A 13457-nucleotide genomic window follows, 5' to 3' on the forward strand; every position below is an offset into this window, starting at 1 on the left:
TGACATGTCTTATTTGTGGCAAATATTACAGACTAGGGGAATAGCTCTGGTAGCATGGATGGAGACGATAACATACGGACACATAAAAAGACACAGCTTTCATTTTCTACATTTTAATCAGACAAAGAATGACGTCACAAACATAAATACAAGATACTGGCAAAAGGGGAATAACTCTCTCTTTCACACAGAAACACAATCTGACCATACATACTGATATATAACACAAATGCGAGATAACTCTGAACTACAACACAACAATACGCCAAACTCAAGACATGACATGTCTTATTTGTGGCAAATGCGAGATAACTCTGAACTACAACACAACAATAAAATACAAAACATCATGCGTTCGAGAATATTTTTTTAAGAACAAATATATTTATTAAATGTTGCGTGTGACATAGATTATATGTTTTTTTTAATTTTAATCTTCCTATTTCATTCTTAATTTCAATCTTAAAGGCTTGGCAATTCCCATGCAGAGATTGCATAGTGATAATCAGACACGCCCGATATATAGAATGAGTTTTATATGCATTTTTTTCATCATTCGATCAAAGACATGTTTGGTAATCAAAGATGTTGTAGTACCGAAGTCGTCGAATGGCGCCACCTAAATCAAGTCGTAAGGTGTGATATATTTATTTAATTTTGCTTGTGACATAGTTTATTGAACTATTTTGGTAATTTCAATCTTATCCAAGTCACAAAGACTTGACGATCCCCTGAGATTGACTATTGTGAGTGGTAAATGTAAAAATTATTAGAAACGACAGATAGTAAGCGAATTGTGTATGCATTTTCTTCAGTATTAATTATTCAAGATATGTTTTAGTTATCAAAGACTTTCATGTTGTATAACCTCAGCCTACGGATGGAGCCATCCTATTCGTGCCGTAAGGTGTGGTTAGTTGAAGGACAAAATAAAGCATATTTCCTTTGAAAATAAAAGGACAATCTGCTTGTTGTTTACCTAAAAAAAAAAAGACAAACAGATAGATAATAGTACACAAGACACAAAATAGAAAAATAAAGACTAAGCAACACGAGCCCCATAAAAAAGGGGGTGATCTCAGGTGCTCCGGAAGTGTAATCAGATCCTGCTCCACATGTGGCACCCGTCGTGTTGCTTATGTTATTATAAATCCGGTAAATAGTCTAATTCGGTAGGTCACATTTGTGAAAATGGAAGGGGATTGTAGCTACGACATAAGGAACATATCCGATATTATTTGTAAAATGGTTATTCCATAACGGTCAACCAACTCGTGATGGCGTCCGTAAAATTAAAGAAGGGATAATTTCAACTTCACCATTTGGAACTCTTGGTTTAATAGCTTCCTAGTAAGCAGCAATCCTCTATCAAGGAAATCATGATTGGAAATACAAGCCCGGGAACATCGTTATATATACTCCGTATGCAGGCGGTGCTACTTAGAAATGGAAAGTTCACAATTGGGAAGCTGAAATAATGTCTTTTGTCGTAAAGTTTTGTTTGTTTTCAATCGACCCTCATTGCCAATTTCTAGATGTAAGCCAAGATATGAGACAGACTTAACTGTATAATGACTATCTGTAGTATCTTGTATCTCTAGTTCGATGGGATAAATTCGTTCAACATAGTCACCAAATTTGAATTATTTAGTGAGAGAACATCATCTATATAGCGAAAAATGAAGTTAAAAGGATATTGCTAACTTCTTATCTTTCTTCATAAGAAGTTTCCATATATTAAGTCAGCCTCAAAATAATAAAGAAACAAGTCGGCAAGAAGAGGGGCACAATTGATAACGGAATACCGGCAGTCAGTTGAAAAACTTCACAAATCTGTTGTCAATCAAAAATTTGTCTCGCGTGCATCCAATTCCTTTCATACGTTTCATGACACAAACACGACCTTGGTTTGATTCAGGTTTGGTTTTATTTAACGTTGTCATCAGAACGTTTTATATGGCTTGAATTCACCTGGTTTTAGTAATTTAGGACGCTCGAGCTAGATCACAACTAACCATTAAATATTTTCTCTTTACAAATGCATTTGTTTTTGTCTGAATCGCTGACTACGTTTGTTCTGCATGTAGAATTTAGTTGTAGATCATATTTCGCTGTTTAATTATTTTCATGCAAAATACGAGACCACAGTTTGCGTACCAATGTTTGATTAACACCTCTGTGTATTGAGTCTTGTGTTAGTTATTTTTTTGCTTTGTTACTTGTAAATCGAGCCTTTTCCCACTGATTTTTGACCATTTGTGTTTTGTTGCATCAATGTCGCAGGTAAAGGGAGTTTGACCGCATTTAAACATTTTAACCTCGAAACATTTTGTATGTGCATGTCCTAATGTCCAATGTTATTCATTGGTTGCTAATTGAGTTTCGATTGTTATTTTGTACTTCTCACTTAATTATTTTTACATTTTGCTGCCGTTTTATAGTAATAAGCTTGCTATGCGGTGATACTAAGAAGCTAACATACATGTACGTAATTGGTCTCTGGTGGAAAGTTGTTTCTTTTGGAATCATACTACAACTTCGTATTTTATTTAATATCAAAAATACTTTTATTAATTTATTTTTTCTTTCAGTGGGAGCCACCTCATTTCAAAATATGTGTAGAGAACCATGTAAAATTGCTTAATGGGGAGAGAAAGTCATGTTTTTCGAATGCTATTCGAAATTTCAATTCCTCTTTAGTAAATGCAATCAACAGCTTGCAATTTCGTTCTCCTTTTTAAGCATTAAGAAGGAAGGGCTTTAAAATATCAAATTAACAATAAATAGAATTTTTAATTTTCAAAAAAGTCTTTTTTAGAATTTTTAATGTTGCCATGCTTTTTAAAAAAAAAACTATTGAGTATTTGATCAGTAAATTTTCCAGAAAAAAGCTATATGTTTTAATTTTGGAAGATCTCATCTCACAAACTGCCATGACTAAAACGTTGACACTTTACATTGTAAAATTGTAGGAACCTTCCTGTGGACGTGGCATTCAATAAGATACATGCACATAACTTACTTGTATTTTAATATGTTTACTCTTCCAATAACATACAAGGAGTTTAAGGCATTTTGAAAACTCTGATGCCGTACAAAAACATACATATAAGTTAAGATAATAAAACTATCATGGCGTACAACCGGTTGGCGTACAATAGCATACACATGTACATGCACATGAAGTTTAAGATATTTACTCTCATGGCTTCCAATAACATAACTGTACAAATGTATTTTAATATATTTACTCTCATGGCGCACAAAAACACACATGTTGTTTAAGATACCAACTCTCTTGATGTTAACTCTCATGGAGTAAAACAAAATACATGTTGTTTACTATATTAACTCTCATTGCGCACATTAACGCACATGTAGTTTATGCTATTAATGTCCATGGCGTACAATAACACACATGTAGTTAGCTAAGTATAACTCTCATGGTATAAGTAGTTAGCTAAGTATAACTCTCATGGTATAAACTCTCTTGGCATACAATAATATACATGTAGTTACAAATATTAACTCGCATCATCGCATTGCGTACAGACACATACTTAAATGTAGTTTAAGATATGAACTTTATCATGTAACATGTAATAGATTCAACTAACCATTTGTAACCATGTTAAAGTATCATATTCTTATCCAGACTTGATTTAACATGTTTGCGATTTTTTTCAGTATCCTGCAATCTGGATAGTGCAATTCGTTTTCCTTTACACTTTTGATTTCACTGCATAGCACTGTTAAAGATGTGTTTATTATTTAGTGTGCTTTACTTACAAAGACTGCTATTTCTTTTATAATTAACCACCACTGTTGACTCTTTGTAAATGTTACCTTCAGACAAGTCACCATAAATTTATTTAATTGTTTTTCTAAATTATCTGCTAAAAAAGTTCCGTTTTCTGAATATCCCAAAAATATGTTGTTAAAACACTCTATTCGGTTGTCACCTGAAATCTTCACGCTTAAACATGCGTCTAATCGACCATTCTCTATCTTATCTGTAGGGTGTTGTTGAGAACCTGATAAAATAACTACTTTTTCTAAACTTTGCGGTTCGTCGAATAAAACATGAATTGTGTCATCAACTACAGGGGCAGCTTGAGCCCAGAAGTATCCATCGTCTTTAGAGTATGCTAAATCTGGCAAAAAGTCTGGTGATGTTAACAAAGTCGTATGAACTTTAGCAGGTGGGTTATCCCCATGTAAGGTCTTTTTAATGTTATCAAAATATTTGTCCTTTAAAGGTTGTATTTTCCCTGGCAATGAAGAATGAAATCCAACGTGTTGAAAAAGTGTCGGTCGTCTTATAATGCGGCTTCCTTGTAAATTCAAAATGTTGAAATATAAAAATGTATAGTCAACAGGTTGTTCTTCATAAAAAAGCAGTACCGTTTTAGCAAGTTTTTCTAAATATTTTGAATGGTAAAGTTTACCAATGAAGCCTAATTCCGAAAATTCTAAACAGGTCCAGTCTGTCTTTTGTTCTTCGATAAACTCTTTTATAATATTTAGATATCCGGGCACTGTAAAAATGTCATCTTCCATCTGCATGTAATATTTTGATAGCTCTTTGCTATACAGCCATAAAAAAGCATAGTCGACATTTTGTTTTGACCGCCATTTTCTTTTTGCTATGGGATCGTTGTATGTATGATTTAGATGGTCTAACGATGGGTAAAACTCTGTAGGTGCCTCTATTATTTGTAAAGTTCCATCTCTTACTATTTTTGAATATTTTTGTTCGATAATGTTTGCCATTTCATATTTCCATGTTGCATTGAAATCTGCGAGAAAGATGACAATATAGATATTCGGTATATTTTCTTGATAAGTGCAGTTTAAAAGAGAATCAAGGGTTTCCAAGAAATAGTTCGATTGCTGCCGTCGCACTGTAGGAATACCTATTGTCAGAAATCCTGAAAATATATGTCAATCTAGAATTATAAAGTAATTTCTGAAAATAAAATAAGTACTGTCGTTAAGGAAACTTATTTAAAACTCTGAATAACATTGGAAGTTTTCACAATTTCCTACAATTCAGCTTTTTTTTTTTATGTAAGGTCGACTTTTGCCAATCGACTTTGGAATCCTGCTAACATGTTTAACCCCGCCACATTATTTATGTATGTGCCTGTCCCAATTAAGTTAGAAGCCAGTAATTCAGGTGTTGTCGTTTGTTTATGTGTTACATATTTGTTTTTCGTTCATTTTTTTATTACAATTATAAGGCCGTTAGTTTTCTCGTTTAAATTGTTTTACATTGTCATATCGGGGCCTTTTATAGCTGACTTTGCGGTATGGGCTTTGCTCATTGTTGAAGGCCGTACGTTGACCTATAGTTGTTAATGTCTGTGTCATTTTGGTCTCTTGTTGACAGTTGTCTCATTGGCAATCAAGCCGCATCTTCTTTTTTATAAGTTAGAAATTTAACGTATTCGACGTCCGTTTTACATGTTTCTGATTTTATTCGATTTCAACAAGGAAGGGATACGATAATATATTTGTTTTTATGTCATGCTTTCTGTAAAACAACTTATTAATTGATGTATTTCTCTTCTGTTACTTCAACATTCAAAGTATTATACAAGTATCAATCCGGATTTATTCCAGGATACTCAACTCCGCATCAGTTGATAGAATTGTATAACAAAATTTTGAGTGCACTAAATGAAAAGCTTTTAACAAGCATTACATTTGCTGATATAAGTAAAGCATTTGATACGGTTTGGATTAAGGCTTTATTACATAAACTTGAAAAATATGGTATAAAAGGAGACTTGCTATGTTGGTTGAAAAGTTACTTGTCTAGACGATTTCTGAGAGTTGTCATAAAAGATTCGTTATCAAACATTGGAAAACTTAACGCTGGTGTGCCTCAGGGGTCAGTATTAGGACCCTTGTTGTTTTTAATATACATAAATGATATAGCTGATGGTATTAAGTCTGGATTCGGAAGGCTTTTTGCAGATGATACTTCAATAGGTCATACTGCACCTGATGAATCCACTTTGAAAAATTCAATCAGTAGAGATCTTGATTATTTAAGTAAGTGGTCAGAAAAATGGCTAGTGAAGTTTAACCCTAATAAAACTGATATTATGATATTTAGTTTGAAAAATATATACAGTGATATTACTTTTGATTTTGGAGGTGCTACATTGAAACCAGTTAGTGCGCACAAACACCTAGGTGTCATATTTAGTAATGATTGTAAATGGAATAAGCATGTTGATAAACTGATTGAGAAAACTACGAAGCAGCTTAATGTTTTACGCAAACTAAAATATCGATTAAAAAGGGATTATTTGGAAAAAATTTATATGGTTTTTATTCGTCCGATACTTGAGTATTCATCAGAAGTTTGGGATAATTGTGGGAACACAAATTCAACATAATATGTCATAAATTCTTATCTAACTATACTCAAACTTTTAGTGGTGGATCCAGAAATTTTCATAAGCGAGAGCCCACTGACTGCCTAAGAAGGGGCCAACTCCAGTCATGCTTCAGTGATTCCCTATAAAAAAACAAAATTTTCCTACAAAAGGGATGGCCCAGGCCCCCTGAAAAACCCTCTTAATTCCACCCCTGACTTTAATTTAATATGACAAGTGTTTCATTTACCAAAATTCTGGTGCGTTTCTGTAATAGATATCATGCACAATTTTATAAATGAGAGGGGAAAGAAGATCCACATGTGGTGTACCTGCACATGACAATTGCAAACTGCCCCATTTTTTCTATCACAACCAATCAACTGATCATGCTGAAACTGACATTAACAGAGAGTACACATCAAATGAAAAATCACAAATAACTGATACATATTATCAGATATTATAGAAATAATTATCTTTTAAATTTATTACAAAAAAAAATGTGTGCTCAATCTTGTAGATAGATATAACTGGATCTCATATACATGTATGTAAGTACCAAAGACAACTGTCTATCCAAGTCACAATTTATAAAAGTAAATTATTAAAGGTTGGAGTTTAGTCTTCAACACAAAGCAGCACTTTTATATATTCAATCAATCATGACAATGGCATTTGGGGTTAAACATGTTCTCGTAGGTAAATAATATTGCCTCAGAATTTTTTCATGAGAGTGTTATAGTCTATAGAGTATTACTTCCTGTTCGGTGGAATAGTTAAATAGAAGTCAATACGTTCTTGCTCAATCCTATGTCGCTTTGAAGGTGTCATGATTGTCATCCTCAGACTTAGCAATGTGTTACTGTAATTTGAATTTCAAAACAACTGAGTGACGTTTTTCGAAGCACTGGTCAACTCTACCATAGCGAATCACATTACTTTGACAATCAGTAAATTCCAGCCAAAAATATCTTTATAAGTAAAGAATTGTCACATAAATATAAAAAAATAGAGTACACAGGAAATCGCAAAGTTCACATAGTCTAGTATGATTAATCATTTAAAAAAAAATGAGCAAAAGGGGGGGGATGGGCTGTACGCCTTATACATCCCCCTCTGGATCCGCCACTTCCTTCTGTTGTTGTCCATTTTGTCAAGTAGTAATCCTCAAAAGTACTTGTAGGTTATATGCTATTTTTATCAAGTTGATTATAGACACAAAATACATTTTGTTATAATATCATTCCCCATTTCCATTCTCAATTTTATAAAATCTCCTTCCATTATAACACGGGTAGACCAATAATACACCAAAAATGACAAATTAGTAGAAAAAAGCGCATGTTTTCATATTTCTTGAAGTGCAATATTCCAATAAAAATAAACTACTCACAAACCACTGATCTCAATATAATCAGCTAAAATACGGCAAGCTTTTTAGAAAAGCTATTACTTGTAGTATAATTATAAATGATATTTACGCGGATTCGAGTTTTCTATTTTGAACATCAGGGCTGTTCTTTTCCAGTCTGGTGATAATGGTAGCTATACAATAATGATAATGGCGGCTATAAAATAAGGATACATTGTACATGATAAGTAACGTTCAGTTGACAAATGCATAAAATTTTTCTATTGTAGATTGAAGCTGCAGAAAGCTGAATAACTTTACGTTATTTGCCTTCTCGAATATTTAATCAATTTAGAAAACTGAGTCTGAATACACTGTACATGTACCTCATTAATTCTTGGTTACATGCACATATTTAGTCATACAGCATAAGCCTTCATAGGTTCAAATTGTTGCTTTCGGGTTAATATAAAAATTATATATATTTTTTAATTCTCTTTGTCTGTTTAACAAACGTCTCATTGTCTGTTTTACAAACGTGTTTTTCTTCTTTAAATATGGCGATTTTAGTGTTAAAGTCTAAGACATAAAGAGATGAAAGAAATATGTTGCAAAGAAAATCCACAGAGGCTATAATGTTGGGACTGGAAAATATTTATGATGCATTTTGTATATAAGAAGGGTTCCGTATCATCTTCATATTTTGTATACAAGGAGGGTTCCGTATCATCTTAATATTTTGTATACAAGGAGGGTTCCGTATCATCTTAATATTTTGTATACAAGGAGGGTTCCGTATCATCTTAATATTTTGTATACAAGGAGGGTTTCGTATCATCTTAATATTTTGTATACAAGGAGGGTTCCGTATCATCTTAATATTTTGTATACAAGGAGGGTTCCGTATCATCTTAATATTTTGTATACAAGGAGGGTTCCGTATCATCTTAATATTTTGTATATAAGGAGGGTTCCGTATCATCTTAATATTTTGTATATAAGGAGGGTTCCGTATCATCTTAATATTTTGTATATAAGGAGGGTTCCGTATCATCTTTATATTTTTATATCTAGGAAAACTTTACCTTGTCCACTTCAAGACTGACATGAAATTTTACTTATAATACAGATTCATATATAATTCGCATTTCAATACAGTGTAGAGTGCGGAAATAATGTGGTTTAAATGTGAGTTACAAAGCTATTTCTAACTAAAATGACCCTATATCTGACAAAAATAATCGATCGGTAAACATGGTAAAGAATGAAATACTTTTATGAAGTGTTTATGACATATGCTCTCCTCAACGTGTCTCCCAGTATGTGCAAACAACTGACGTTACTTACATTAATGTGTTATATATTTGAGATAACGAAAAGATGATTTTGTAAAACCGTTTAAAACAAAGTAACTTAAAAATGTAATTTTAAATATATGTTTACGTAAAGAAATAAGTATGCAATGCTCTCGAAATCGTCCTTAACCTGCATGCTCCAATACATATTATGAATTGCTACGACCATACCTAGTGTTCGAACACTACATCAATCTCACGTACACTGTACGTAAACAGATATAGTTTTCAGTTACAATATTATATCATGGTGTTTACTTTTTTCATTTTTTTTATCATGGTGTTTACTTCTTTCATTTTGTTTTTATCATGTTGTTTACTTTGTTCATTTTTTTTATCATAGTGTTTACTTCATTCATTTTTTATCATTTTATCATGATGTTTACTTCGTTCATTTTTTATCATGGTGTTTACTTCGTTCATATTTTATCATGGTGTTTACTTTGTTCATTCTTTATCATGTTGTTTACTTCGTTCATTTTTTATCATGGTGGCTACTTCGTTAATTTTTTATCATGGTGTTTACTTCGTTCATTTTTTGTCATGATGTTTACTTCGTTCATTTTGTTTTATGGTGTTTATTTCTTATGTCTTTCAATTATTTTACTTATTAACCATACCAGGCTGAGTACTTGTCTTGCAGTGATCTCGTCTCTGATATTTTGTGGAATAGTCAAAACTGAAAAATAATGTACATTATATAACTGATTAGCGTTTGTGTTGGTACAAATAAAATACCAGGAATTTCCATCCTTCGAATAAAGTATACTTGCGGAATGACACTTGTCTCGAATACAAATCACTAGTTTTTTTGGGTCCATTTCTAACATGAATTACCTATGCAGTTTTCAGTTCTTTCAAATATCACCAAAAATACCAAGCCCAATGTTAGTTTATATATTTTTCCTTTAAGAAAACACCCCTGAGAGTCGTATGGCGATTTTTTTTTCTCTAGACCCGCGGATTCATTTAGACAACCTACTGCATTTTGTTGGTAAAATCTTGTGAAAAATAAAATTAATGATCATAAATAGGTTATTTACTTTACAGATTATATCAACCAAAGGCAAGCTCAAATTTCAGATGTAGAATTAAACATTTCAGAATTGATTTAATTCCTTAATTGCCTTTCTTTAAATAACAGTTATATGTATTGTTGACACAGGGAAATGTCTCGCTTGTCTAAAATGGCAACACATTAACTTTTCAAAAGTAAATGAGCCATGACTGGGATGAAGGACGAAGTAATCTCATATCAATGCTGATTATTATGACAACTGCATAGTTACTAAATACCATTGCCTTATCATAAATGAATATTCCTATAGTATAAGTAAGTAAATAAATTATTTATTATTGCAGTGGCGGATCCAGAAATTTTCATAAGTGGGGGCCCACTGGTTGCCTAAGAGGGGACCCGATTTCATCACGCTTCAGTGATTCCCTATATAAGCAACCACATTTTTTTTCTCTCAAAAAGTGGGGGGGGGGCGGGCCCCCTGCCCCCCTAAATCCGCCTCTGTATTGTGACATGTATCAATATGTATAGATTATAAACATACCATATATGATAAATATTAATACACCCGGCCCAATGGACCAGTATATGAAAGCAAGGCAGTAAATTGTGACTGACTACCAAAAAGACATCTAACGAAGCAAACTACTTTTAAAATAGTTAACAAATCCTAATTCAACACAAGCAAGCATGTGACTGTCCCCAGTACACGGATGCCCCATCCACACTCATTTTCTATGTTCAATGGACCGTGAAAATGGGATAAAAACTCTAATTTGGCATTAAAATTAGAAATTTCATATCAATGGGAACATGTGTACTAATTTTCAAGTTGATTGGACTTCAACTTCATCAAAAACTACCTATTCCAAAAACTTTAACCTGAAGCGGAACGGACTAACGAACGAACGAACGGACGAACGAACGGACGCACTGCCCATAAATGGGGCATACAAATCCATCTTTTCAAGAAGTATAATCAAGGTGTGTATTTAGTGGAAAATATAAAATATTTTGTTACCACATTTTCTGTTATATTAATGACTACGACTGAATGCAACGTATGCAACAACTGTTACAGCTCATATTGGCATTTTATATAAGTAATTTTGAACCAAGGCAGATATAAGATGACAATATTGTTATAGGTAATGAGATATCAATATGTATGTGTATTGCAAAAAGACTTTTTAAAGTCAGATTTACATTAAAACAACCACCCACAAAAGAAAGAAATAATGTACATTCAGCATGTTAAGTCAATTGTCAGCGACCACACTGATTTGAACAGGTTGTTTGCTAAACATCATAATACAAAAAGTATAGCCATGAACTATAATGAATAATTCGGAAAATAATATAACATGTATCTAATTGAACCAAAGATAATTTTGTAAAAATCAAACTCACAAGATTGTGTCCTCAATATAAGAAGAATCGGTAAAATCGCTGAAATAGCAGAAATGGCAACTAAAACACGCACTAACCCAACTGGTCGAATCATCTTTCAAATCGATGTCAACGACATCTGGTCTGATCGTGTTATATGTATTATAAACTTTATACACAAACTACTATGTTAAAAATCATTCATATGGTAATAATTGTTTGCCGTTATTATTTAGTGAACGCCTGTCACCATAATATCAATGAACCTATAATTATTCTGTTTAATTTAAAACTTTTCTAAAGAAAGCATTATATTAAATTCATCTCAACTGAATTAACACATCAGTAGGCAAATACCCATCGGCAAGAGAGGGTAACTTGACAATATTTGATGTCCTACAATTTTCAAATTTATTTGGATGTTTAATTTTTCACAAACATAGTCGGAAACTGTCATGTTCACACATTCCATATGGTTCAAACTTTTGTTGTATGCATCGTATTTTCAAATAATGAGCAAATTATAAACAAACAAACACAAATTATCACCAGATGCAGTAAAATCATCTTTTATATAAATCTAAGTTATAGATATTTCATATCTTTTGGATAGTTTTGTGGTGTTTCGTAAATTACACCATAACTTTTGTTGAAACTCCCGGCAATAACCTGACGAGACGAAGTCGAGTGAGGTTGCCGAGTCGAGGTAATTCAACCTGTACATTTTTACTGATATTATTATCTTACAAATTTCTGATTTTTTTAACAGGTATTATTTCTGACCGAGACAGATCTGAAAATGAAACAGTACATATCTGTGTACGGTTTTTTTTTAACTTCATGCAGTTGACCAAATATTAAAAGATAACTGTTAAAGAATCCAAAAGAACAACTTCACTAAACTTTTATTCGACCCACTTAATGTGCCTAAATGTTCTGTTTGAGATTGATACATTTATAGTCAGTCAGGTTACATCTTTTGAAGAAAAAGCAAAATATTAAAAAAGTATCCGTACTTCATATATGTGACCCGCCATGACATTTGCAGGCTTATGGGGGTAGAACGTCATTGTTAGAAAAATTATAAACATGATAAATATCGAGATTCAATGAAATACTTATTTGTGAAGAAGAGATAAACACTTTCCTTGGCTTCTTTTTTGGGGACGCCGAACTTTACATCATATATAAGTTTTGAAGAAGTTTTACTTTATCGTTTGAAGTGAAAAATATTTGAATCTACATTTTAAATTGATACAAAAAAAATTTCTGCTCTATAGATTTCCTTTCATAAATGAAGTCTGGAATATACCCATAACAAATGTAACGTATCAAATGCATATAAGAGAACACCTACTTATAAACTGTTACGCGTCGCATACTATGTTTGGAGACATGCATGATAAATCTAAATTAAAAGACGAATATAAAAAAAGGAATTCTTAAAGCTTACTTTGACAAATTTTAAACTAACTTCATTTCAACAAGTTTAAATTACATGTTCTAAAATAGAGCTAAGAATTGTTTGTATTGTAGTAAATTTAAGTCTTTGAAATTTTATTTAAATACGCTATTGAACATTTCTAAGAGCCAATAGATTAGTGCCTTTAATAAATAAAAGTCGTCATAGAACAGTCTCATTTTCATACCGGTATACGAAATGACTCGTTTCATTGCTATTACAACAAATATGGCTTAATAACATGAGAGGGAATTTTGTTTCGGCATATTCTAGATAAATATACAAAAAGCAAATTTTAGACAATGTATTCTCCTAAGCCTGGAAGTGACTAGTCACATATAGTTAACGGCGTTTTTCTCACAATGACGTTCTACCTCCATAAGCCTGGATATTGTCCAAGCTAAAAGGGTTATACAATGTATAAAAAAATCACTTTTACAATAATAAAAGAGAGTTCTTTTAAAGTCATAACGATGAATTTTCCCAAACA

The 13457-nt window shown here is 32.3% G+C and overlaps 1 protein-coding gene across 5 annotated transcripts in view; it reads right to left on the minus strand.

Moving 5' to 3' along the window:
• Nucleotides 1–3014: 3014 nt before the first annotated feature.
• The window catches only part of LOC139481368 (alpha-1,3-mannosyl-glycoprotein 4-beta-N-acetylglucosaminyltransferase C-like), a 37886-nt gene continuing 27443 nt past the window's right edge, over nucleotides 3015–13457 (minus strand). For 3 of the 5 annotated variants that reach the window (XM_071264667.1, XM_071264668.1, XM_071264666.1), the window contains 3 exons: nucleotides 9719–9777; nucleotides 7874–7937; nucleotides 3015–4931 (listed from right to left, as the gene is read on the minus strand). In XM_071264667.1, coding sequence (XP_071120768.1) covers nucleotides 3772–4931; nucleotides 7874–7937; nucleotides 9719–9777 — 1283 coding nt within the window. In that variant the 3' untranslated portion in view covers nucleotides 3015–3771. Of the gene's footprint in view, nucleotides 4932–7873; nucleotides 7938–9718; nucleotides 9778–11526; nucleotides 11769–13457 lie in introns of those variants that run through there. The other 2 variants (XM_071264665.1, XM_071264669.1) reach the window with 2 other exon arrangements.

Source organism: Mytilus edulis, chromosome 7 (assembly GCF_963676685.1).
Source record: "Mytilus edulis chromosome 7, xbMytEdul2.2, whole genome shotgun sequence".
Taxonomy (NCBI): domain Eukaryota; kingdom Metazoa; phylum Mollusca; class Bivalvia; order Mytilida; family Mytilidae; genus Mytilus; species Mytilus edulis.